Source organism: Silene latifolia, chromosome 10, assembly GCF_048544455.1.
Source record: "Silene latifolia isolate original U9 population chromosome 10, ASM4854445v1, whole genome shotgun sequence".
Classification (NCBI taxonomy): Eukaryota; Viridiplantae; Streptophyta; class Magnoliopsida; order Caryophyllales; family Caryophyllaceae; genus Silene; species Silene latifolia.
The window spans coordinates 147794810-147822352 of record NC_133535.1 but is presented as its reverse complement, the minus strand read 5'-3'; the positions used below and the strand labels follow the sequence as shown (position 1 = coordinate 147822352).

Below are 27543 nucleotides of genomic sequence, written 5' to 3'. Positions count from 1 at the left end.
AAAATATACCTTTTTTTTTCTACCTTCTTTTCTAAGTAACCGGTTAAAATATACTCCCTCCGTGCCAGTCATTTGTTGTCCTTTTTCATTTTTGGGTGTCTCGGTCATTTGTTGTCCTTTCTATTTTAAGAATGAATTTGAAGAGTAATTATTATCTTAATCAATTGTTAAGAGGTAAGAGAAAAAGATAAACAGCTAGTCTTGCTTGTGACGAGCTAATCCCGTCACAAGCTTGTGACCTCTCACAAAAAAAAAGGAGAGGGGACAAGGTGAGACACCCCCATGTGCTTCCCAGTTCCCACTCACCTCTCAATGGGCATTTTGTGAGAGGAAACGGTATCCGTCACAAGCTTGTGACGGATATCGTCTGTCTTCAATGAGATTTTGTAAAAGATAAAAGGAGAAATAGGAAGAAGAAGGTAGATAACAATTATCTTAATGGGGAGCCATAATGCCACGACAATTAGGTGAAGCACTTCTGTAATTTTCTATTATATCTTCTAACTTTATGAGGTAAGATCCAGTGGCATTAACATTTAATGTCGTGGCATTAACACTTGCCATCTTAATTCATCCTTCCTTTAATCCATTTGATTATGTACGTTTGAATAAAATATATTTTCCAACGTATATAATCACATGGAATGAAGGGGGTAAATAGGATAAACACAAATTCTCATTATAGACGGACACTATCCGTCTATAACTATAGACGGATAGTGTCCCTCTCACAAATTAAAGTGGATAGTGCAAGTGGGTAGGAAATGGATACCCCACTTGCACTATCCACTTTAATTTGTGAGAGGGACACTATCCGTTTATAGCTATAGACGGATAGTATCCGTCTATAATGAGACACACTGTAGGATAAAATGAGTGCTAAAAGTAGTGTTATAGTGGGTACCACAATATACTTTGTGATTGTCAACATGTCAATTACTCGTACTTTACTGATACTCCATTTAATACAGGAGCATGTTTCATACCAGTTTAATATGAAACCAGAAGATTTGATGTGATCATTATATAAATTATCGTGTGAGACAGTTTTTCAATATTATTAGTATATGAGATTTCTAACATGATGGGTAGGTATTACTTATAAGTACTTTTTTTACCATTATTTTTTTGGTCATTTAACTTCTGCAGAGTCGAATAATAAGAGTACTTATATGCCGTATACTACTAATTGTTTAGTGTGAAACGGTCTTTCAAGAGATTTGCTCTAGTCGTAAATATGAAGCCATGCAAAGGCTGGGTTCATCTTCAATAATTTGGACCAGGTTCGACACCAAAAGCACTACAATATTGCTGATACAATTGAACACGATCACTAACTTCACCCAGGTTTCCACCATTGCACTCTACGGGGCCATTAATAGCTCAAATTGTAGCTCCAAAACCTTGGTTCATTACTGAATGTGCGTTGGTCATCCAGAACCACAAGGCGGTCTTGAATGAGGTGACAACATCATTTGCAACAATTTCGGGGTTCTTTAACCCGTCGAAACCGATGGATTGTGACGAGTTAAAACGATTAACACCTAAGAGCCTAAGAAGGGAGGGGGGTGAATTAGGTGTACTTTTTAAAAAAAAAAAAAAAAATCTCCTTTACTTGGTTTGACTCTACAAACCAGCCATTGCTAGTACTTGATCTAGCGAAATTTTTATGGTTATGTTATTGGATATGGATATTTCATAGATCATCACATGATATTTAAGTCAAGGTTGTGACATGGAACCCCGACACTCTAGAACGGTTTTAAAACTATGAGAAATGCATTTCAACACAATATATTAGCCACGGTTAACAAGAATACCAAACTCAAAATCCTGCAACAGGTGTCATACTTAATCCATTAGGGGGTTTTGCCTAGCTTAAAAACAAACTCAAAATCCTGCAACAAGAGAGTTTTTACTACAGTTCTGCTACTGATCGATCATTAAGCTAAAAAGCCATCTCATCGCTTGCTTACTGTCTTACTGAAGCTCAACAGCTATGATAATTTTATAATTATCATAGCTATGATATGCTTATAATTGGACTCGGACTATAAATAAACAGTATTAAAACTACCAAACGCACAAATAAAAAGACAGAAAAAGCATAGCACACGAAACAATACCAAGTGTCTCAAACATCCTGCCCCTCGTGTGGGAAGGAAATCAGGTGATGCAACCAAACCAAAAGCCATAAATTAGCATAAAAGCAAATTAATTCTAACAGGATAATCATATCAAACTACGCAGGCATGTAAACTTACATATACAGGTGGTATTAACAAAATCAAAGATTTCTCTCATGTGGTTCTAGCCATGGGAATCCAAGGAATTCAAACACTTCTTTTTCTGTATTAAAGTGCAAGCTTGCCAATCCTCTTGCGCCCTTGAATATTGATCAAATATAGTATCATGTTAATAATAAGATACTCATGGTGCATGCATGATCCACAACACAACAATGCCAAGAAAATCTTACTCGCTTACTGCCTGACCCCGGCGTAGCAGGAAACAGCCCCGTATCATCTAGTCGAAACCCTTTCGATTCTGCTAATATTCTCAACCTACACATAAATATCTATCACCAATTAATCATCTACTTACTAGTTTACTACATAGTTGGTCTCCCGTAAGGCGGTTTTACCTTGTTGACAAAAAAAACCATCCCATCAAGGAAACCCATATGGTAATATATGGTGGTTACCTTGTTGAAAAAAAAACAAAGGTTATTTTGGGTCAAGTAATCAGGTCACATACCTTCTATTTAATGTATCATTGCCTGTCCAATGTATCAGTCCAAATGGGTATATATTTTTCGGGTACACCTACACAACGCCAAAATGAGAGTAACCATTTTAGCAAAATTACGTTCCAAATGACTGTTTAATTTCAAGTGGCCTAAATGAAACTAAAAATATGGTACTTACAAACAACAACAACAACATCAGAGCCTTAATCCCAAAATGATTTGGGGTCGGCTGACATGAATCATCCTTTCGAACCGTCCATGGGTGAACGCACGCCTCAAAATGCGAATAAAAAAGGGAAGATGAAAAACAAAAAGGGAGAACGAAAATGTAATGGAAAGTCAAGGTGAACTTAGAGGTTTTAAAATCGAATTCCGTCTTTCTTTTATAAAAACTTAAAATTTAAATCGAGAGAAAAGATTAAAGCGATTTTTAAAAACCGAAATAGAGTTAAGGATCCGGAATGAGCCAGGTAAAAACTATAAGAAAGTGGTTGTTGAAAAAGTGTGTAATAAAGGAGAGAAAAATAAATAAATTAATTTCTTTAAATTAAATAAATAAAAAACACTAAATCTGTCAAAAACATCAAATACTAAAAATCCACATGTATCCTTTCCCTCCATTGTGCCCTCTCCGTCACCATACTCTCCTCAAGCCCCAGAACTCTCATATCGTGCTCTATCACTCTCAACCATGTCTGTCTCGGTCTTCCTCTGCCTCTAAGGACCTTTTCTGTTCTCCAAGTCTCCAGCCTCCTAACTGGTGCGTCCATAGGTCTCCTTCTCACATGGCCAAACCATCTTAATCGGTTTTCCATCATCTTGTCCTCTACTGGCGCCACTTTTACCTTTTCCCTAATCACCTCATTCCTTAACCGATCTTTCCTTGTATGTCCGCACATCCACCTCAACATGCGCATCTCCGCCACACTCATCTTTTGAATGTGACAATGTTTCACGGCCCAACACTCGGAGCCGTAAAGTAGGGCAGGCCTAATTGTCGTGCGATAAAAATATGGTACTTACAAACTGCTAATAAAAAGAGCAAATAGTGATAAATTTCACTATTATACTTAAGGTACCATTCTTAATAAATTCCTCTTGTTTTTTGCTTTGAATGAAGTGTCTAAGTGTCATACACTCATACTTACGTTTGAGTGTCCGCCACGAGTATGCCAGGTCAATATGTAGAGTCAGTAACGTCGTCAATCCCACAGAAAATAAAGTAGGAAGCAGCAAAAGAAACTTGTGACCTGTATGTACCTTTAAATCTATACGGTGGCGTAGCTCTCGCCCAGAATATGTGCAGAGTCCAAAATATGTGTCTACCCCGGAATCAGTGCCCTGCATATATGTCGACACTTGATAACATTACACAACAATTATTATAACATAGGAAAGCATAAGAACACTAATTTTAAGCTAGTATTCTAAAGGTAAAATACTATCAAAAAATAAAGTGCAAAAATATACGAGAATGTTTACAATTTACAAGTGCTGAAATTAAACATCAGATTGAATAAAAGGAAAGACGGTGGTCAGTTCCTCGGTCAGCAATAAGACCCTGCAGAAAAGGTTTAAAAATTCAATTTACCTCCTCGCTATGACTACTGAAGACCAAATCTTCCCTTACAAAATTCATGTCCTTCAAATGCTTGACGAACTTTGCTAGAAAGCCTTTGTGACTGAAATTTGAGCACCACAAAAAATTCATTAAAAACAAGGGGAGATAAGAGAAAAATACTAAATCGTATTGTCTACCTCTAAAGGGTGGCTTTTCAGATCAGTTTATTGCAGTGAATGTTAATTTTGTAGGGATGACAATTAAACAACAACAATTGTTTAAGATATGTACACAACTGGATATGTTAGCAAACAGCTCATAATACGACTTATCAGTTATCGGTATGACTTCTGAATGCGGGAAACTCATTCTTTTCCATCCATGATTTTACTTTCGTGGATTTTCATGTCTATCAACATTAGTGTCTCCCAATTTACAAAACAGCAAACTGCTTGGTTTAAGAAAGTTTAACTTAGGCTAGTAATCTAGTATGGTAGAGAAATTAGGAAACCAATAAACTACAGGTACAATGGAGTGATAATTCACCTTTTCCCACAAAGCAAACGAAACGTAGTTTAATTAAACAAATTATGTGTCCCCCAGCTCTCCAAGAAAAAAAAAAGAAAAAGAAAAATAGATTACCTCTGGCCATCAGGATGAGTAATTACAATATCCATATCTCCGCATGATGATTTTCCACGCCTATAGGATCCACCACACACAATCACCACCTTCCACATAGTATATGACAAGTGACAGGGTAAGTCAGTAGGCAAACAGACTCGAAATCCAAATTCAAAACATACAAAAACCAACCCGGGATAATCTTAAGATTCATCACATTGTGCACTAAACAACAACAACAACAACATTACCCCAGTGCCAAAATGGCTCCCGCAAATTGCGGGGTAAGGGGGGGTCGGATGTACGCAGCCTTACCCTTGTGTTAGCAACACAAAGAGGCTGTTTCCGAGTGACCCAAGATGAAAATTGCGTCGAGAACTGCATCGAACGACCACTACTTCACAAGAGAAAGAAGAGCAGCCACTTTAGTGAGCCATTTTGCTTTATTCCATCATAATCCAGAACCAAAGAGTAATGAATCTTTGGCTCCATTGGAAATATGGAACACATTGTGCACTACTTGACCAAAAATCAAGCACATGACAATTTTACCGTCAAAGACTTTGGTGGACTTATTACTATATTATTCACATTTATCAACCAAAAACATTCTATATATAGCAGAGTATGCGTGCCCATTATGCTTGTTTTGAGGTTCCATTTTCTCATTGATGTTTGAACCCTGAATTAAAACACATACTCATATCTATAGAGTAGGTCTGTTCTCTACAAATGAATAAAATAAAATAAAATCAGACATTAAGGCAAAGCTAAGAGGAGGACAATAAGTTTTGCATTAGACTGTTCATAGAGCAACAAGAGCAAACACGCCGCGTTGCAAGTTAATACAAAAGGTTAACGTACTCACTCCAGGCAAAATTTCGTCTCCAACATTTTTCAGTAACTTCTCCATCTCTGCAACCTGGTGATTTGAATAAAGCATTAGATCCTCATAAAACTGATTAGTAGGGAACAGGTAAAATAACTGTCTCGGGCACAAAAAGGAACCTCATGTCGTGGAATTCTTGTCTTGATATCATTAAAATATTTTAACCCCAACTTCTGAGCTTTGGTCAGTGATGGCTCATTTTCCAAATCTTCCAGCGTACGATGTCCTTTTTCATATAGTTTCAGAGCAGTAGCGGGACCAATTCCCCAAACATCCCCAAACAAAGAGATTGTTTTCACCTGCAGAGGTTGAGCAAACGTTAACAATATATTTCCAACAAAAACGGCCTCCCGAGATGACATAGAAAGAATAGGAGTCTAGGGCCTCACTTCTAAATGTACTAAGGGTAGCAAGTAAGAATTTGTGACTTATACTCAGAAATATTGGTTGAGAGTATTAAATTTTCTCTCAGACAATGTGCAAGGTGCTCATAGAGTCACACGAGAAGCTAAATGTAGTAACAACGGTACCAATTTACAGTCCCTCTTGAGGTATTATAAATGTGTGAAAGCATTTAAAAGAAAAAATTAAAGAGTAAGAAGCTGGACTACAAACCACTTAAGTCTTTGAGATGTAGAAAAAGAGGGAAATTAAAGAACCATAACAATCAGCCTAATGTAAAGAAGAAGTTTTCTAGCAGCACTAAGACGCATTTGCAAGGTCCACCGGAGAGAGCATATAGGTAAAGCATATGGAGTACAATAAAACAATTACAAATAGTACAATTAGCAGATGATTACATAAAACGCCAGGCTGCAGTTCATTACATGGCACTATGGCAGAACGATGTTTTATAGGAAATTTATCACCCAAAAGTCAAGTAACATGATGACGAAACCCATTTAGTTGCCACAAATGTTACGTTTCTGTTAACAAAAACAATATTGGGGAGAGTAAGAGCACTTGATAACATTTTCATGAGAAGATAATTGATAGAGTCAAGAAGTGTCGAGTCACTAGGGCCTTTTTAGGCCAAGTATGCTTTTAATTAAGGGTCTTTTGTCGGAATCAAGAGTTAATCTTCCCGTCCCGATGATTGTCATAACTAATGCGTTTTGATTCACGTGTGGAGCTGCGTATGAGGATGGAGCCCGGAATCCAAAGAGTGAACCTCTAGCCACACTAGTAGACAAGCAATCATGCGGAGACGACCTCACATGAACCAGTTACGGAGCCGGCATCCCCTGCTAGGAAGCATGAAGGCTAAGTAGTGAAGAACTCGTGTTGAGGAAGTGAAGAAATAAATTCGTTCCAGGCGGTTTTGCAGATCGCCACCATCGCCGATCTGCCATGGCGATCTGCCCTCCGAGTGGCGATCTGCCGTGGCGATCTGCCACTCATCCCAGATCTGCCGTTGTCTTTGTGCTCGTGACTTTTATTAAGCCCGTTGGCTTAAATTTAAGCCCAAATCCCGTATTACCCTAGATTCGTGTGTGACCTTATAAATAGTTCACATTTTGGAGACCTAAAAATCATCTTGTTTAGGAGTAATTCAAAAAGGCTTGTGTGTTAAGAAAGCTTGGATTTTTATTAAGGAATTTGTAATCTTTTTAGTTTGGATGTTAATCTTTCTTCAATTCTTGGGTTTTACTAAGAAGATGGAAGGCTAATCTCCCTTTTACTTGGTGTAATTTAATCAAAGTATCCAACTTTGATGTTGTAAGACTCTTAAAACTCTCTCAATTTATCTATTGTTCTTTCCTTTGTTCTTAAATTCCTATGTTGAGTAGATGAATGTTTGAATTGATCACTCTTGCATCTTATTTACCCATCTATTGCAAATTCTAGAGAAATGGTTTAATCTATCTAGAATTGTTTGGAGCAAACTTGTTATATGTTGATTTGGTTTAAAGGATGCATATTTCAAGTAGGAAATTACATGTCTTTCCTTGCTAGTATGGTTTAATCTAGTAGGATTTGATTCTAGCTTACATCTCTTGGCAAAAGCTTCATGCTCAATTCTAGTCTTTATTCATGGTTTAATGAGTTGTGGTTGGAATTGAAGGACTCACATATATGGTTTAATTGTGTGTGTCAATTTCTTGAGATGATAGTATTGGATAGATAACAATAGAGAGAAAAGAGTCAAACTTTGTCATTGTTGGATTACTAAGAGAGAATTATACCAAGTCTTTCCCATATTTGATTGTTGCACATCTAGTGTTTGTTGTTTTGCTTCTATGATAAGAATTGCATCTTTATTTTCCCTTATTCTACTTCAAAACCCCTTTCTCCATTTATGTCATACTACATGTTAACCATTGTTCATAAGCATTGTTTGTTGATAAATATAATTAGTAGGTCCTTATTGTAGTTAGTGTTGTGATTAGTCCATAAAGTCCTAATTAGTTGCTTTATAGTTAAAATTCAAGTCTTTAGTTCAAAAGTTCTTCCCTTGGGTTCGACCCTAACTTGCCAATTTACTACCCTATTGCTTGAAGTTAGTAAAGTTTAGTTAGGCTTATAAATTGTTAATTTGGTAGTTAATTCTAGTATATTAGCGACCTAGTCTTTTTCTCTACCAAATTTTGGCGCCGAGATTTGGGGGGAAGGGCAACATAGCTAGAACTTGAGTTTGTGAATTTATGTTTAGTTGTTTTATTACTCCTCTTGTTGTTAGAAGTAATAGGACGTTCTAATTTGTTTGCTTAGTGCGAAGGTATATGTTTGGTTCCCCACAACACGGTGAATCGACTCCCGTAGAAGAAGACGCTTTTGGGGCCTATTCTTGGCTATTCACTAACCCTTGGTACCGAAGACCCCAAAGAGACCATATAGTGGAAGAAACACCCTTAGAAACCCCTATCAAGAAGACCCTATTGAAGTGGAGCCAATTGAAGTGGAATATCCTTGATGGCGAATGATACTAGAACTATTAGGGAGCTCCGGCAAGAAATTATGACACTCAACCTCTTTGCATTGCCTACCCACCCATGGGGGCTAATGCCAACTTTGAATTGAAGGGCTATTTCATTCACAACCTCCCAAAGTTTCATGGACATGCGGGGGATGATCCAAATCGCCATCTTTCCGAATTCCATATGATGTGTGAGGGTGCAATTCCAAATGGTGTCACGGAAGATCAATTTAAGTTGAGAGCTTTCCCATTTTCACTTCAAGATGCGGCAAAAGATTGGTTGTTTTACCTTCAACCGGGCACAATCCGTACTTGGAAGGACATGAAGGCGGCTTTTCTTGAGAAATACTACCCCGACTCAAGACATAACCATGCAAAGAAAGCCATCACTTCTCCGGAGCAAGATGCAAGTGAGAGCTTATATGAGTATTGGGAGAGATTCAAGAAATTGGTTGCTCAATGTCCTTACCATGGCCTTAGTGGTGATGACCTTTTGGTCAACTTTTGTGATGGCCTTACCGTACAATACCAAATCATGGTTAATTCCGCTACGGGTGGTGGAGTTGACAACTATTCCGTGGCGGAGGCAAATGAGATCATAGAAAAGTTGGCCGCTAGCACAAGGAACTATGGAAGAAGCCGAGTGTCAAAGAATATTAACTCCATTGAGACACCTTCTCCTTCCTCCCACAAGCTTGAGAAAACCGTGGATGATCTCACAAAAATGGTTGCTCAACTAGTGGGGAACAATCAAGGAGGAGCACAAGGATCTAATGTGGAGTGTAATTTTTGTCAAGGGCCACACCCAATGGAAACTTGTCCCATCATGGAAGAACAAGGAATAAGCAAGGAGAATGTGAGTGCCATGATGCACGGTCAATACAACTCTAGGAACCCCAATGAGGGAGGGTATTATAAGTATGATCCGAGCGGCAATACTTACAACATTGGGACAAAGGACCATCCAAACTTTAGTTGGGAGGAGATACTTCAAGAGTTTCCAAAATGGTCAATTCAATCACTTGAAGAACTCCAACTCTCAAGGACAAAACTCCAATTACCAAAGAAACAACAATCATCAACAAGCCAAGGGAGGATCCTTCCAATTTGGAAACCAAGGAAACCAAGGGAATTTCCAAGGTAACCACAAGAACTTCCAACAAGGAGGAGGCTCTTCCTCCCAAGGAAATGAAGATTTGTCTACAAATGAGATGTTTAAGATGATCATGAAAGGGCAAGCCGATAATACCAAGAGGTTTGACAAAATGGATGCGGACAAAATTTCAAGTGATCTTAGGGTGAAGAATCTTGAAATCAACTTCGCCAACTTGCACAAGAAATGGCCAAGAACAATCAAAGGAACTCTAACTCAATTCCATCTACAACATTTCCACCAAAGGAAAATGCAAGCTCCATGACTTTGAGAAAGGGGAGAACAGAATCTCCCAGAAGAAGAAGAGGAAGGCCAAGTCACATGAGAGGGTTATTGACATTGTGAACAAATTGAAGAAGAGCTAGTGGTTGAGAAAGAGAAAGAGACACCCTCAGAGCTAGTGGGGAAGAGGAGAAGACTCCTTGAGGAATGACAAAGAAAAGAGTGAAAGCAACAAAACCAAGGATCATGTTGAGGAGATCGAGAGAGAATATGTTGTGGAGGTACCTTTTCCTAGTGCTCTCACACATTCTAAAAGTGTCGCAAGAGATGAGGATCTCTATGAAACTTTTAGGAAGTGTGAAGTAAATATCCCTTTGCTAAATCTTTTGAAAGGTGTGCCTCGGTATGCAAAGTTTCTCAAGGAACTTTGCACACCTAGGAGAAGCCCGAGGAAGGGAACCCAAAGAGTAAGGGTAAGTGAACATGTTTCCATGATTTTTAAAAAATCACTTCCCAAAAAGTGTGGAGACCAGGGAATGTTCACCATACCATGCTCTATCGGGGACAAAAGTTTCACTCACGCTATGTTAGACCTTGGTGCATCAATCAATGTTATGCCATATGCCCCTCATGAGACTTTGGGACTTCCACCATTGAACAAAACCGATGTAGTGATCCAACTTGCGGATCGCTCAAACATATACCCAAAGGGGATGGTGGAGGATGTGTTGGTAGAGGTAGATCACTTAACCTTCCCTACCGACTTCTATGTTCTTGACATGGAAGCCGACTCGAGGGCCACTCCCATCCTTTTGGGGAGGCCTTTTATGAAGACTTCTAAAACCAAGATTGATGTGTCTAATGGGAACCTCACTATGGAATTTGATGGAAGGAAACTCACGTACAACATCTATGATGATCTTTGAAACAACCTAGTGATTCACATTCATGTTATTTCTTAGACATCATTGAACCAATTACCTCTCAAATTTATATGTTGTGTCATAGGGACCCACTTGAGGTGGCCCTCACTAACAATATCGAGAAAGAAGGGTTGCGGTTTTTGTTGTCAATGATGTGCGGGATTATGTCGACAAGTTAGAGGAGGAAGTAACCCTTGATGATAATCAAATGGAAAAGATAGAGGACGGAATCGGGGGTTTCAAAGCAGATTGCCAAACCCACCGCGATCACACGGCAGCCGATCTGCGGACCCTCGGCGATCTGCCATGGCAGTCTGCCATCCCCATGGCAGTCTGCCAAATCCCCTGTTTCCCGAATACTTGTTATGCTTGAAGACAAATCCTAGTTACCCCAAATTCCTTCCCCTAGAAGCCTCCCTTGAAAGACCACTTCCATCCATCATTAAGCCACCCACCCCCGATCTAAAACCACTCCCCGACCACTTGAAGTACGTGTTTCTTGGGGAAAACAACACTCTACCTCTCATCATTTCAAACCAACTTGAGGGTGATCAAGAGAAGAGATTGGTGGATGTTTTGCATAAATACAAAGGAGCATTTGGATGGAGCATCGCGGATATCGAGGAATAAGTCCAAGCACTTCGTATGCACAAAATTCGCTTGGAAAAGGATGCAAAACCCGTCCGACAACCACAACGGAGGCTCAATCCACCCATGATGGAAGTTGTCAAGGAAGAGATTATCAAACTTCTCCAAATGGGTATTATCTTTCCAATTAGTGACTCCCAATGGGTAAGTCCTACTCAAGTTGTGCCAAAGAAGGGAGGGTGACGGTGAATCAAAAACCCTCGAGGGCATTGATCCCCACCCGTTTACAAACGGGATGGAGGGTGTGTATTGATTATCGCCGCCTCAACCAAGTCACTTGGAAGGACCATTTCCCCTACCCTTTCTAGATCAAATGCTAGAGAGGTTAGGTGGAAAAGAGTACTATTGTTTTTTGGATGGATATTAGGGTATTTTCAAATCCCCATTCACCGGAGGATCAATCCAAAACAACTTTTACTTGCCCATTTGGTACTTATGCTTACCGCCGCATGCCCTTTGGATTGTGCAATGCCCCCGGCACTTTCCAACGATGCATGATGAGCATTTTCTCGGACTATGTGGAGCGTATTTTGGAAGTCTTCATGGATGACTTCACCATCCATGGGGACTCATTTGACTCGTGTCTAGACCACCTCGCTATGGTCCTAACACGGTGCATAGACTCTCACCTCATTTTAAATTCTGAAAAGTGTCACTTAATGGTGAGTAGTGGAATCGTGTTAGGACACATAGTGTCGAAAAGAGGGATTGAGGTGGATACGGCAAAGGTGGATGTGATTAAAACCTTACCGTATCCATCTAATACTCGAGACGTGAGGTCGTTCTTGGGACACGCGGGTTTTTATCGAAGGTTTATAAAAGATTTCTCCAAAATAGCTAACCCCTTGTGCAAACTTTTGCACAAGGATGTGGATTTCGTGTTTGATGATCATTGTAGGGAAGCATTTGACTTGTTGAAGGAGAGACTTATATCGGCCCCAATCATTCAAGCACCCAAGTGGGATCGTCCTTTTGAGATCATGACCGTCTGCAAGTGATTTTGCCATTGGAGCCGTATTGGGACAAAAGGATGACAAAGCTTCATATGTGATCCAATATGCTTCATCTCTCTTGAATGATGCTCAACGGAACTACACCGTCACCGAGAAGGAATTCTTGGCGGTGGTGTATGCTCTAGAGAAGTTCCGCCCATACTTACTAGGAGTCAAGGTGATTGTCTATACCGATCACAAATCCATCACTCAACTTGTGAGCAAGAAAGACACCAAACCAAGATTAATGAGGTGGGTTCTCCTACTTAGTGAGTTTGACATAGAGATAAGAGAGAAAAAGGGATTGACAAATGTGGTGGCCGACCACCTAAGCCGACTACAACTTGATGATCAACAAATGCAACGAATGGGGGTAGTCGATGGGAGTTTGCCTCATGAATCTCTCTATAGTTTGAGGATGACGGAGCCATGGTATGCCAACTTGGTGAACTACATGGTGACTAAGAAGTTTCCAACTTCTTTATCATCAAGTCAAAGGAACAAGATCAAGGCCAATTCCCGCTTCTACATATGGGATGATCCTTATCTATGGAAAATGTGTCAAGACCAAGTCATCCGAAGATGTGTGCCGGATGTAGAGATACCATCCATCCTTAGACATTGCCATGAATATGCTTGTGGAGGTCACTTTGGACCCCAAAGGACGGCCCGGAAAATTCTTGAAAGCGGGTTCTATGGCAAACATCTTTAAAGATGCTCACATCTTCACAAAGACTTGTGACAAGTGCCAACGGGTTGGAAACATATCAAGGAGGAACGAAATGCCTCAACAACCCATGCTCTACTTGGAGGTCTTTGATGTGTGGGGGATAGACTTCATGGGACCATTCCCCAAATCGGAGGGCTATCTCTACATTCTTTTGGCGGTAGACTATGTCTCAAAGTGGGTTGAGGCCATACCTACTAGGAATGATGATGCGAGAACGGTCTCAAGTTTCATGCAAAGCCACATTTTCTCGAGGTTTGGCTATCCAAGGGCTTTGATAAGTGATCGGGGCACTCACTTTTGCAATCGGATTATGGAAGGGTTGTTGAAAAAGTACGGGGTCCTACACAAAATCTCCACCGCTTACCACCCACAAACAAATGGGCAAGCGGAGGTATCCAATCGGGAGATCAAAAGTATCCTACAAAAAACAGTGAACCCCGATAGGAAGGATTGGAGTCAAAGGCTAAACGACGCTCTTTGGGCGTACCGCACCGCGTACAAAACTCTGATTGGTATGTCCCCGTACCGACTCATATATGGCAAGGCATGTCACCTTCCTTTGGAAGTGGAGCATAAAGCCTATTGGGCCATCAAATCTTTCAACCAAAACATAGACGATGCGGGCCTCCATCTAAGCTTCAACTTCAAGAAATGAAGAAATCCGTCTTGACTCTTATGACAATGCCGCCATATACAAAGAAAAAGCTAGAATATGGCACGATCGCATGATAAGTAGACGGGTTTTCAAAGAAGGCACCAAGGTTCTCGTGTTCCAAAATCGGTTAAAGTTATTCTCCGGGAAGCTAAGATCAAGATGGGTTGGACCATTCATTGTGAGAAAGGTCCATCCCCATGGAGCGGTCGAAGTTGAGAACCCGAGCACGGGAAAGACAATCAAAGTGAATGGTCAAAGGCTCAAGGAGTATCATGAAGGGATGGAGGCAGAAATTGTTGAACAAGTCACATTGGAAGACCCAATTTACCAAGCTTAAGCATGAGAATGACTAAGTCGAGCCATCGACGTTAAAAATACGGCACAAATTTGTAAATATTCTCTTTTAGTGTAGAATTTCCCCTTTTTCATAGATAGAATTTATATTCACATCATTTATCATTCCGTTATTTACATTCTTGTTAATAAATTGCATTAACCTTCATGAAGTTACTAATCATTCTATAAAGTGTGAAGTCGATTTTTACATCTCCTCGGAAGGCGAGTCATTGATGAAGTGACGGAAAAAGTGGAAAGGAATTTGAATAGGGGCGTGTCACGGGGAAGAGCAAGGATGAGGTGAAGCTTTTTGAGCCAAAATTTGGTTCTATACCAAAATTTAGCCAACACAAAAAAATGCGACATCAGGCGGTGTTGGCAGACTGCCAAACACCTCGGCAGTCTGCCACGGCAGTCTGCCAAAACCACGGCAGTCTGCCGTTCCTGCTACAGTACCGGATTGCTCTAAAAATTACCCACGAGAATCCCCTTGTCCTCATTTCAGAATTTTCGACACCCTCAATCATCCCAAATCCCCATCTCCCTTCAATCACCCCATTCCCACCCAAATCACCCAAAATCCTTACCAACTTCCATCAAATCTTCATTCCTTAACTCTTTAAACCTCCATCATCCCCTCACAACACACAAAATACCTTTGATTTCACCCAAAATCAGAAATTTCCCCCAAATTTTGAAGAACCCTAACTTTGAAGATCTCAAATTTCAAGCTTCTAGAGTGGAATTCAAGGGTCTAAGTCGGGTTTTTGAGCAACTAGGAGCAACAAGGAGCATTATTTTTGTGGAATTCGGGGAGGTATAACAACCAAACTCTACTTCCATTTTTCTTGCTCTCTTATAATTCGATTTTCTTCTTGTTTTAGAAGAATTAGTTGGATTAGTTGTTGCCAATTGATGTTATAGTTGTTGTTGGTGAAAAATTTTCAAGGTGAGGCTTGACAAACATCAAACACAAGCTTTTGAATTCATCTTAAGCTAGTGCACACCAAGTGTTTGGTGAATTGTCTCAAAGAGTGAAAAATTTTTTGAGTGCCCTATTTTGTGTTGGTTGTGTTGTATCATTTCTCTTGTAGGTACGAACATGTCAAGCTTGAACCCATTCCGAAGACCAAACAAGAAAAGGGTTGTAGAGGAAGCCGAACATGTGGAGGAACCAATTTTTAAGGGGGAAGGGTTAGATGCCAACCAACTCAAAATCTTTCAAAAACTTGGCCTTCACCAAAAACAACCTATCAAAACCACCCGTTTCCTTTCCCCGAGACTCTCAATGACCTAGGTACGGGCACTCTCGCCCGGTCTCCGCTTGCTAAGGTGGGTTTAGAAGCCTACTTTGATGATGGGTTATGGGATTACACATACACCTCCTACACCCGAGAGTTCCTTTCGACCTTGACGGAGTGTAATGTGGCGGAGGGTAGAGAGAAAAAAATCCGATTTCGAGTGAATGGCAAGTGGCATACCCTCACCCATACCCAAGTAAGAGAAGTCTTGTCCATATCCAAAGCCCCGTCCCCCATTCTCATGCCCGGGAATCGGAGTGATGCGGCTTGGACCGAGATGGTGGGACCCAAAAATGCCGCCCATGCCAATATGATTTCCTATTGCACCAACCCCGTAGTCCAACTCCTTACCCGCTTCATCACCACCATCTTCTATGCTATAGGAGAGCCGACTAAGGTCAATGCCAAAATCCGAGCTACCATGTGGACCATGCTCCCGGAGGGGGTAGGAGTGCCCGATTGGGTACAATTATTTATTGATGCATGCATGGTCCACAAGACCAAGAGTTCGGGAGGGAGTATAAATTGCGGGGGAGCAATCACATTCTTTGTCACGCATTTTGATGGGGACATTGATGAGTCCCAAGACGTCTTCAAGACTAAAGGTCTTCCCTATTACAATGACATGGTCCTTGAGTAGTGTAAGATGTTCAAGAAGGTGAAGGATATACCCCTTAAGGGGTATTGGTTGGGTCCCGACAAGCAAAAATACTTGAGGCTTCCGAGGCCTAGCAATTCTCCTTTGCCAAGTGGGGCCCATGGTAGGAACTTCTTTTGTCATATGGATATTTCGGACGTTGCCTCCGATGAGGAGGAAGAGGAGGCAACAAATGAGCCTCCCGTGGACATGGACACCCCCGTATTGACGCGGGGGAGGGGTCTCATGCACCGGTTGCTCCTTGGCAACAAAGTATGTACGACTATTTCAAGGAGACTAGAGAGGTGTTCACTACCATAAGTGGGCGTGTGGAGAATCTCCAATCTTGGCAACAACAACAAACACCAAGGTTGGAGAATCTTGACCAATGGAAAAGTGTGGTTGATGATCGGGGAAGATTGATAGAGGAGGCCGCAACAACTCAAACGGCTTTGATGAGGGACATGATTGCCAACCAAGAGGCTAACCGTCGTTGGCAACAAAGAATTGACCAATCAACGGCGACAATGCCACCATGTGGAAAGAGCAAAATGAGTGGAGAAGCCAAATGGACCACCAATTTGGGGTCCAAAATGAAAGATATCAAGAGTATGTTGAAGATTCATACTATGATGCACGGACCCAAGAAGACACACTTGGGATAGTTAGTGGTCTATTTGGCATGTCTCTCCACCCCACCGTCCCACCCTCTATCACCCAAGAAGATGTTGACCAACAATATGCCCGGGCAATAAGAGAAAGAGAAAGAAGAGAAAGAAGGTGGAAGCACCAAGGCACCGATGATCAAGGGGGTGCCTCGGGTTCTCATTGAAGAAGAAGAAGTGTTTGCCTCCTCCACATTGAGGACAATGTGGAATGTAAGTGTGGGGGAGGAATTTGGATTGTATTATATGTAAATTTCTTGTTGGTTAATGTTAAAAAAAAAAAAAAAAAAAAAAAAAAAAAAAAAAAAAAAAAAAAAAAATCCCGGCTAGGTGAAAACCCACAAGGGTGGGCGCCTAGGCAAGATTGGGAAAGGTGGCCGAGGAGGAATGAAACCCGAAAGGGCATTCCGGCAAAATGAAAAATTGAGTTGCGAGCCACCATGGGAGGAAAGGAAAAGCTAAGGTGAAAACCCGAAAGGGCACCTTAGGCAAAATGAGGGATTAAAAAAAAAAAAAAAAAAAAAAAAAAAAAAAAAAAAAAAAAAAAAAAATGCACCACCAAAAAGATGGAGGGACAAGAAGGGAGTGATAAGGAGGGTCTTGGAAGGAGGTTAGACTAGGATTTAATTTCATTTTTGAGTCACAAAAACTTGTTCCAAATCGGTGGATTTTTGGCTATGGCTACTTTGGTTGTTGAATTGAATAGGTGTGTGGCCAACCAAGTAGCATGATCATACTCTTTGTGGAGTGATAAGGGGGTGAAATAAGGGGAAGTTGAATGAATTGGAGGATTGGTTTTGCCACTTTGCTTGTGCCTTGGGATAAGGCAAGAGTGGCTACTTCTTCTTTGGAGATATAAGAAGGGTGGAGTTATGTGAGGAGTCGGAGTTGGGGTCATGTCGTGTCTTGTGCGAGGGATGATATAAGGAGGACGAGTGAGAGAAGAGTTTGTGTCACCTTTGAGTCTAGATTTTCTCTTTAATTGGTGGTAGTTCAAGAGGGAGATATAAGGAGGAAGAGGTGAGGGAAGAGTGGTCATTCTCTCCTACACCCGCTTGTGGACTTGCCAAATGCTTTCTTGAGTTTTACTCGGGACGAGCAAAAGTCCAAGTGTGGGGGAGTTTGATAGAGTCAAGAAGTGTCGAGTCACTAGGGCCTTTTTAGGCCAAGTATGCTTTTAATTAAGGGTCTTTTGTCGGAATCAAGAGTTAATCTTCCCGTCCCGATGATTGTCATAACTAATGCGTTTTGATTCACGTGTGGAGCTGCGTATGAGGATGGAGCCCGGAATCCAAAGAGTGAACCTCTAGCCACACTAGTAGACAAGCAATCATGCGGAGACGACCTCACATGAACCGATTCTGAGCCGGCATCCCTGCTAGAAGCATGAAGGCTAAGTAGTGAAGAACTCGTGTTGAGGAAGTGAAGAAATAAATTGTTCAGCGGTTTTGGCAGATCGCCACCATCGCAGAAGTCTAGCCGCCATGGCGTCTGCCTCCAGACAGCGATCTGCGTGTAGCGATCTGCCACTCATCCGGCAGATCGATTGCCGTTGTCTTTGTGCTCGTGACTTTTATTAAGCCCGTTGGCTTAAATTTAAGCCCAAATCCCGTATTACCCTAGATTCGTATGTGACCTTATAAATAGTTCACATTTTGGAGACCTAAAAATCATCTTGTTTAGGAGTAATTCAAAAAGGCTTGTGTGTTAAGAAAGCTTGGATTTTTATTAAGGAATTTGTAATCTTTTTAGTTTGGATGTTAATCTTTCTTCAATTCTTGGGTTTTACTAAGAAGATGGAAGGCTAATCTCCCTTTACTTGGTGTAATTTAATCAAAGTATCCAACTTTGATGTTGTAAGACTCTTAAAACTCTCTCAATTTATCTATTGTTCTTTCCTTTGTTCTTAAATTCCTATGTTGAGTAGATGAATGTTTGAATTGATCACTCTTGCATCTTATTTACCCATCTATTGCAAATTCTAGAGAAATGGTTTAATCTATCTAGAATTGTTTGGAGCAAACTTGTTATATGTTGATTTGGTTTAAAGGATGCATATTTCAAGTAGGAAATTACATGTCTTTTCTTGCTAGTATGGTTTAATCTAGTAGGATTTGATTCTAGCTTACATCTCTTGGCAAAAGCTTCATGCTCAATTCTAGTCTTTATTCATGGTTTAATGAGTTGTGGTTGGAATTGAAGGACTCACATATATGGTTTAATTGTGTGTGTCAATTTCTTGAGATGATAGTATTGGATAGATAACAATAGAGAGAAAAGAGTCAAACTTTGTCATTGTTGGATTACTAAGAGAGAATTATACCAAGTCTTTCCCATATTTGATTGTTGCACATCTAGTGTTTGTTGTTTTGCTTCTATGATAAGAATTGCATCTTTATTTTCCCTTATTCTACTTCAAAACCCCTTTCTCCATTTATGTCATACTACATGTTAACCATTGTTCATAAGCATTGTTTGTTGATAAATATAATTAGTAGGTCCTTATTGTAGTTAGTGTTGTGATTAGTCCATAAAGTCCTAATTAGTTGCTTTATAGTTAAAATTCAAGTCTTTAGTTCAAAAGTTCTTCCCTTGGGTTCGACCCTAACTTGCCAATTTACTACCCTATTGCTTGAAGTTAGTAAAGTTTAGTTAGGCTTATAAATTGTTAATTTGGTAGTTAATTCTAGTATATTAGCGACCTAGTCTTTTTCTCTACCAATAATCTTCAATGCTGAACTTTTTATAGAATACTATTACTAATAGAGATTGAACAGCTTAATCAGATACAAGAATACATAATCCAGAAAAGCTGATAGCATATCAACATACTCCGTATGAACTTTAATAAGAAAAGGCACCTTTTCATCATGCTCAAAGTGTTCCAGTTTTGATAATTTTCCAGTTGAGATTATCTCCTGTATCTGGAAAAATAACCAACAATCGTATGATTAACCTCTACAACAGTTAGATGACTCCTCACAAAATCTATCCATTACTTACTAGTATGGAACAAGCAACTATGAAACATGACCACTGACAAGCACAGTACATCCCACTAAAGCGACTTATGAGTTGAGATCAGGATATCTACAGTCTACAGTCTCTAAAAGACAGGTTAGACAAATTCCAGAAAAGAGACACTGTCGAACTATCGATAGAAAATGCAAACACAAACAACCAAACAAGTGCCTCATTCATATGCAGATAAATCAACTTTTAAAATTATATAGATTCTTAACGTCAAATTCTTTCGGAAATGCTCATAGAATGACAACTATGCAAGGCTCACTTATCGCCCTCAAATTGCATACAGAAAACTATAAAAACAGGAGACAGACAAACAATAAACATTCCCTTTTCATTACATCTAAAACACTAAATGTTCCATTGTTCTCAAATCTCAGGTACTAAAACCAGAATGATCAAAATGACCATGAAGCATTAAGTAGAAAGTTGCACGCAAGTCAGCATGTCCACATTTCACATGCCGGGTTTAAAACGACTGAATAACAGACCAAAAAAGAAATCACTGTCGCACATCATTCATTAGTCAGCGACACTGTAAATTGCAACTTTGTTAGTTTCGTACCAACTTACATGATCACTTAATGACCTGCCAATTGCAGGAAGATGCTTGACCTGATCAGCACTTTCAATTTTAAAAGGCAGCTTCTCAATCACAGGTATAGCCTTGTAATAGCTAAATGACCGTCGATCTTCACCTAGTGCTTTTAAAATTGCATCATATAAATACTAACGAATCAGTGAGAGAACAGAAAAGATTTCGTAAAATGCTTAAGCATGAAGGCTGCCATACTAAATCTTACCTCTATATATATCTATGAGCTTCTTGAAGATATCAGTAATGTTCTTATTCAAGTCAGGAGGATTGTATGGCAATTCACTTCCCTGCAAGTCAAGATTCCCCATAAAAGACATAATATGTGAAGCATTAGAACATCTTTTAGGGCTCAAATATGATCATGTGCCTGCACATTAGATCTCAGGCCATGTAAATTGTAAAGGAGAAAATACAAATATTCTCCCTTCACCCTAAGACTATTGACTGGTAAGTGGTAAGTACATTTACTTAAAAGATTACGATTAGAGGACCTAAGCAAGTACCCCATTTGTTTGGGTCATTCAAACCAACTCGCTACTTTTCCTCTTTCTGTTAAAATTGACTGTAAGAAGACAAAAATATATATCTCCAGAAGTACGTGCGTTCCATTGTCAATCCACTTGATTTTACTTAAAACTCTCCATCCATTTGACATAAATACCCTTCCTACCAGTTCATCTCTTGGTGATTGTGCCACATGGAAATATAGTCAAATCCAAGTTAATGGAGGAAGTAGTAGAGAAGAATACCATAAAATCAGCTTAAAAGTGTAAAAAAAACTTAATCCTTACGCTTTTACCAGAAGCATCGGTGACAACGGAACTGGTAACATCCGAACTAGACGTGATAGATTCTTTTTGCCGTTGGTCATTTGTTGCATTTCTTCTACTCTCAGCACCGGAATATCTGCCACTTTCCGAGGAAGATCTAGTTGAACCTGTGGAATTTTGAGGAGATGATTTAAACGTTTTATTATGTTGAGCTTCATTGGCACCTATAGAGTTTTCGGGAGCAAGATTAGGTAATTCTCCGCACTTGTGGGAGCGTTCTCCACCATCAGGCTCTTCTTTTAGAACGTACAAATCCTCGGATACCTTTGTCCCCAGTCTCAGACTATCTTCTATCCACTGGTACAGAAGAATTTTCTGCAAATGGAACCAAAGTCTACCATGAGACTTAAAAGCATTAACACCTAAGCAAATCATACTGAAGCCTACTACATAGTAACGGATGACTGTTAAGGGTTTTAGACTGTTCAACGTAGAAGACAAAGGGAGATACAGCACACTGAAAGTTAAGATTCAGCCTAATTGTTAATACCAATATACAATCCTAAACCTGAGGAGCAAATGATGCTTAAGTAACGTCATTAATTAATCCCAATGACCAAACAGCATGACAGTAGCAGGCTCAAAATACCTACGAAAGAATACAGGCATCCGGCTAGTTAGAAATCCATAATTTCACTAGATAAGTATCTCTTCATCCAAAATTATCACCACTTTATAGCGTATATCGTCCCAAAACGCCTGTAGTATCCTTGAATTAACCATAATTGTTCCTAAAATGGAGATATTCTCTTTCAAGGCTTTGCTTACTATCACACCTTCGGCCACAATTTCAAGCAAGCCAGAAATTAACTTTTTCAACCTCCATGAGAATAAATTTTCATTTGTCCATTATATATATTTGGCTCCATGGCAGCAAACGGCATAAGACAAGCAACTAGAGCTACCAATCAAAAGCCAAAAAGATACTCCCTTCGTCCCAGTCATTTGTTGTCCTTTGGTTTTGGCACAAAGACCAAGAAAAGAGGGGAGAGGCAATTACTAGATGACATGTGGACCAAATTGTGTGTCAACGACCAAATTGTTCATCAAATACATTCCTAAAATAGAAAGTACAACAAATGACTAAGACACGCAAACATGAAAAATGACAACAAATGACAGGGACGGAGGGAGTATACTCTGAGAAAAAGATATTCCCTCCCTCCTAATCATTTGTTTAGCTTGAATTAAAATAACTGACAAAGAATATAAACAATGTAAACAAATGATTGGGACGAAGGGAGGAGATATAAAAGTGGTGATCACCCCTTTAAAGGTAGATAAGCGCTGAGAATCAATATTATGTTGTTGAAGGGAATCCCAATTGATAGCAAAAACGTGGGTGACTCTCTTTGATAAATACCCTTCAATTTTAGCACCCATCTGCTCCAACCTTTGCTTCCAAATCTAACAACAACAACAATTAATCAGGATTACAGACATAAAAAAAACCATTTACTCAAAGAAAGGTAAGTCAGAAATGTTGAACCTGCAATCTGCGAGCTTGCACGTGGGAATTAACAAAGAAGACATGCATTCCAGAAAACATGCCATCTGAAGGAACTGGAGAAGATATCTTCTTCTTCTTCGTCTTCTTGGGTATTTCTGACTTAGGCGCCATTTCTGTGTCTTAGTTTATGCTTTTCTCAGTTTAACGACACCGCTCTTGTGCACTGCAAGTTTCTTCTCGTAGGTTGTGGAAACTGGAAACTAGAGAATTACCGCTTGGCTTTGGGTTCTCATATTTCTACCGGCCAAACCCCCAATGCCACCCGAGTTATTTAACCAAAAAACCGGTCTAAATTTAGACCGGTCAAAACTCAACCCGATCCGCCCGATCCGTTTTTCTTAGTGTTAGGCTTTGTTTGGTAAAACTGACTGAAAATGTACCTGAAACCTGATAAGGTGACTGAAATTAAAAAGGTATCTGAAAAGCTAGCTGAAAATTGGAAACTGATAAGGTAGCTGATTAATTGTAAAGTGTTTGGTAAAACTAACTGAAAAAGTAACTGATTTTTTTGTAAAATAACATAAAAGGACATTAATAATTATAATAAATTAATTTAAATAAAGAGTAAATATGTAAAGTAGAACATTTCAGCTACATGAAACTTTAAAAAGCTACCTAGAGTAGCTTTTCATTTCAAGTACCTGAAAAGTCATTTCAGGTACCTGAAATGACTTTACCAAACAGCCCTAGGTAAAACAACTACCTGAAATATTAGTCAAATCAGATTGATTGGTCAAATCAGGTACCTGAAATGTCATGTCAAACATAGCTTTAAAAATCCGGCTGCTTTTCTCAGGGTTACAAACCCGGTTTTTTCGACCCGCGACCTGGTTGACCTGAATTCGGAATGACCCGTTATTTTAGGATCGAGACCCGACCGAAACTTAAGTGCATTTTTGACATAAAAATGTAAATATAGGGGTTTGGGAGCAATTTTTAAATTTGTGCATTGTTCTGGGTGTAATTTTTAAACTTCTTTTTAAAAGAGAGTAAATTTTAAAAAGTATATATTTTAAAAGAGAGCTATTGATAATTTACTCTAACTTTTATAATATTTAATAATAAAATAATTACTAAAAAAAGCTTTATTTAATAATTATGTCAATATAATTAATGTAAAGGTTGAATATGATTAAGATATTAATTTTAAATATGTTCTACTTTTTTAAAAAATATATTTTAAAATTTAAAAAATCGTTTGAAAAAGACGTTACAAATTATTTCTTTACCCGTATTCTGACCCTAACCTGACCCGTATTCTAACTCGACTCTTATTACCCGACCCACCCGATTCGTTTGACATGTCTAGGTCTAATCAAAGATTATCAATTTGATAACACAAATAACAACTATTAAGCACAAGACTTCAAAAACTTAATCGAATTTAAGTTCACAACAAAATGTGAACAGTTTTGAGCAACGGTATGAAGGAATGTTGCACAGACACAAGTGCACAATCTATACGAATTAACTATGGCAAAAGAAGATAAAAGTAAATAAACAAACAAGATGATGTTTAAAAATTGGTTCAGCTTCACTTCTGAAACCTACGTACAACCGTTATTTTATTACTTGTTTAGAAATTTAGTCAAACTACTAAACCTCTTACAATGAAAATAACTCACCAACCTACTCTGGTTGCACTCAAACTTAAAACTACTCCGCTTCAAGAGTTTATGTATTATATCTCACAGGTTTACAGAGTTTTTGAATCTCAGTGGTTCACTTAAAAACATGGAGATCACGATTACGACTTTAACACGAGGTCATGGAACAAACTCATATGCCACAGTGAAGCCAACAGATACATGGAGATTTTAATTACAGCCCTCTTTGAAAAATGATTGAAGACTTTTAAAACTGAAAACTTATTTTGCAAACACTTAAAAAACAAAGCTTTAAATGCAAAATGATTTGCAAAGTTTATCTCAATAGATTCTCTTAAAAGTCTTGGTGATAGATGATAAATAAGAGGTCTATTTATAGAAGAGAAAGTGCACATAAGAAGGATCCTATGATACTTTACTACACCATTATTGAGTTACAAGATATTTTCTCATTTAAAATAGTTTAAGAGTACAATCGGTTTGTAGGCTCAAGAAAGGAATTTTTTTTCCAATGCAAGGAGTGTTTTCCATAAACTTTTATGGGAACTCACAATTTTACTATAAATAGAAAAAGTGAAAGACCCATTTTTGGCAATAAAATCAACTTGCACAACTAGGATTGTTATTTCAAAAATCAACTTGTAAGTAATTTCCTTTTGTTTTTCAGATTTGTAAGATGTTATCTTTTGAAAACAATGAAGCTTTTGAAAGATTAAACACTTGTTTATATTTTCGAAATTCTCCTTTCATAGTATCAAAAGCCACACTGCATTGCACTGTTGCATGCATGGTTTGCAATCATTTGACAATTTTAGTATGTTACACTACCTCGTTTTACAACATTTGACTTAGGCTAGTGAATTTCTTCATCTTGATCATTATTGCACAATCCTTGAGAGTAATTGAGAGTTTTAATTGCTATTAAAATAACTAAGAAACAAACCATTAAATGACAAAGAAATTTGGATCATCAACAAGTATGGTCTAACAGATTGGTCAAAGTTGGGTATATTAGACCATATAAAAGTCGTCAAATGGCTTGGGTGGATTACATATTTACATAGAGTAGAGTGAACATACTCCGTAATTATTTTTTATTAGTGATATTTAGTTTGAAGGAATGAAAATAATAAGGCGATACTGAATCATATATATCGACAAATTGTAAGTGCCTATTTTCTCTTATTAATAGTGCATATAAATAGAAGAATTATTTTACCTATATGCATTTTTTAATATATGAGCGGGTTCTGAATAACGGAATTACGTACTATTTAAATGATCAATAAAAGTATACGTAAATTAGGCAAAAAAAAAATCATAAACCTGTGTTGATAGTTGATACCAGGAATCAAACCCCACATTCCCTAGACAATACTCACACTTCTATCAATATTCCATGGTAATTATCGACATGTCAATAACTCGTAATTGATACTTCATTTAATGAATTTTTTTTTAAAATGGGGTTGAAAACCAAAAAAATTATCAAAATGGGTTGAGTTTTAAAGTAATTACCAAAATGGGTCCACGTCAGCTCAAGTCGCTCTCCCCCTAAGCGACTATATCCGGGCTAACGTGAAAATAAAGTTACTTTTAAGAGTCAACGATTTTAGCCCAAGTCACTCGGAGGGCCGACGACTAGAAGTCAAGTCGCTGGGGCAGGCAGCGACTTCAGGCGTACTGATATTTTTATTAAAAAAAATACAAAAACATAATGAACTTGCGCGGAATTGAACCCAGATCACACGAAGACCATCACTTGCCTCTCCTCCAGTACAACAACAGAACGTTTTTGTATATTCTCAGTCAAATATATTTATATATATTTGTATATAGTGTTTCCAAAAATATAACTACTCCATTAAATATATGATACAAACGTTTAAGCGCGTATATAAGCATCATAGCAAGCTTCCTGTAATGGTTAAGAAGTTAGACATTTTTTGTGGTAGACGCGGGATCAATTCTCCTTACATAAATTATTCTCTTTTTTTCTCCAAAAAAATTATTATAGTCGCTCAATGGGTGAGGGACTTACCCCAAGCCGCTTACTGGCACAACGATTTGGGCCAAAACCTCCAAGCCTAAAAATCACTAATATTAACTTGTTGCCCGAGATGCAGTCGCTTAGGGGAGAGCGACTTGAATCCGAAGCTAGCTTCGGTGCTGACGTGGATCCATTTTGGGTAATTACTCTGAAACTCAACCCATTTTGATAATTTCTTTGATTTTCAACCCTATTTTAGAAAAAAATTCCCATTTAATACCATGTTTCATAACAGTTTAATATGAAACGAGAAGATTCGATGTGGTCATTATATAAATTATCGTGTGAGACGGTTAACAGGAATATTTATAACAGTTGAACCTCAACCATCACCTTAAGGTTTTGGTTGAGATGGTTCATCTATCATGGTATCAGAGCGAGTGTGTTTCGGTCACGGGTTCAAATCCTGGCAACCTCAAAACTCCTCAAAAACTCAAAGTGGAAACCCAGCAGCACACGGTACGGGGGAGCTGGTGCACAACTAACCACTCTTCAAGCCCAACGAGCATTTGAGTGAGGGAGCGTAGCCGGTGCACAACTAACCACTCTTCAAGCCCAACGGGCATTTGAGTGAGGGAGCGTAATATGAATATTTATAACAGTTGGGCCTCAACCATCAACTTAAGGTTTTGGTTGAGATGGTTCATCTATCAACAATTTTTCAATATTATTAGTATATGAGATCTCTAACATGATGCGTAGATATTATTTATTAGTACTTTTTTGACCATTTTTTTTTGTCATTTAACTTCTTTCGAGTCAAATAATAAGAGTACTTATATGCCGTATACCACTAATTGTTTAGCGCAAAACGGTCTCTCAAGAGACTTGCTCTAGTCATAAATATGTACTCCATAGTATAGTGTAGTAAAAACTCCGCACTAATAAGAATTTCATTTTTATTAATGATGGATATATA

At 38.8% G+C, this 27543-nt stretch overlaps 1 protein-coding gene across 1 annotated transcript; it reads right to left on the bottom strand.

Annotated features, from left to right (window-relative positions):
• Nucleotides 1-2174: 2174 nt before the first annotated feature.
• On the bottom strand, nt 2175-23236 carry LOC141606270 (DNA polymerase lambda). Its single transcript, XM_074425334.1, has 14 exons — nt 22947-23236; nt 22724-22864; nt 21419-21772; nt 20833-20914; nt 20603-20733; nt 19864-19926; nt 5943-6122; nt 5803-5856; nt 4953-5041; nt 4341-4431; nt 4010-4090; nt 2758-2825; nt 2480-2564; nt 2175-2386 (listed from the first exon to the last, which is right to left on the bottom strand). The coding sequence occupies exons 1-14, from the start codon at nt 23076-23078 to the stop codon at nt 2288-2290; spliced, it is 1650 nt and encodes a 549-aa protein (XP_074281435.1). The 5' UTR covers nt 23079-23236; the 3' UTR covers nt 2175-2287.
• Between the last annotated feature and the right edge of the window lie 4307 nt (nt 23237-27543).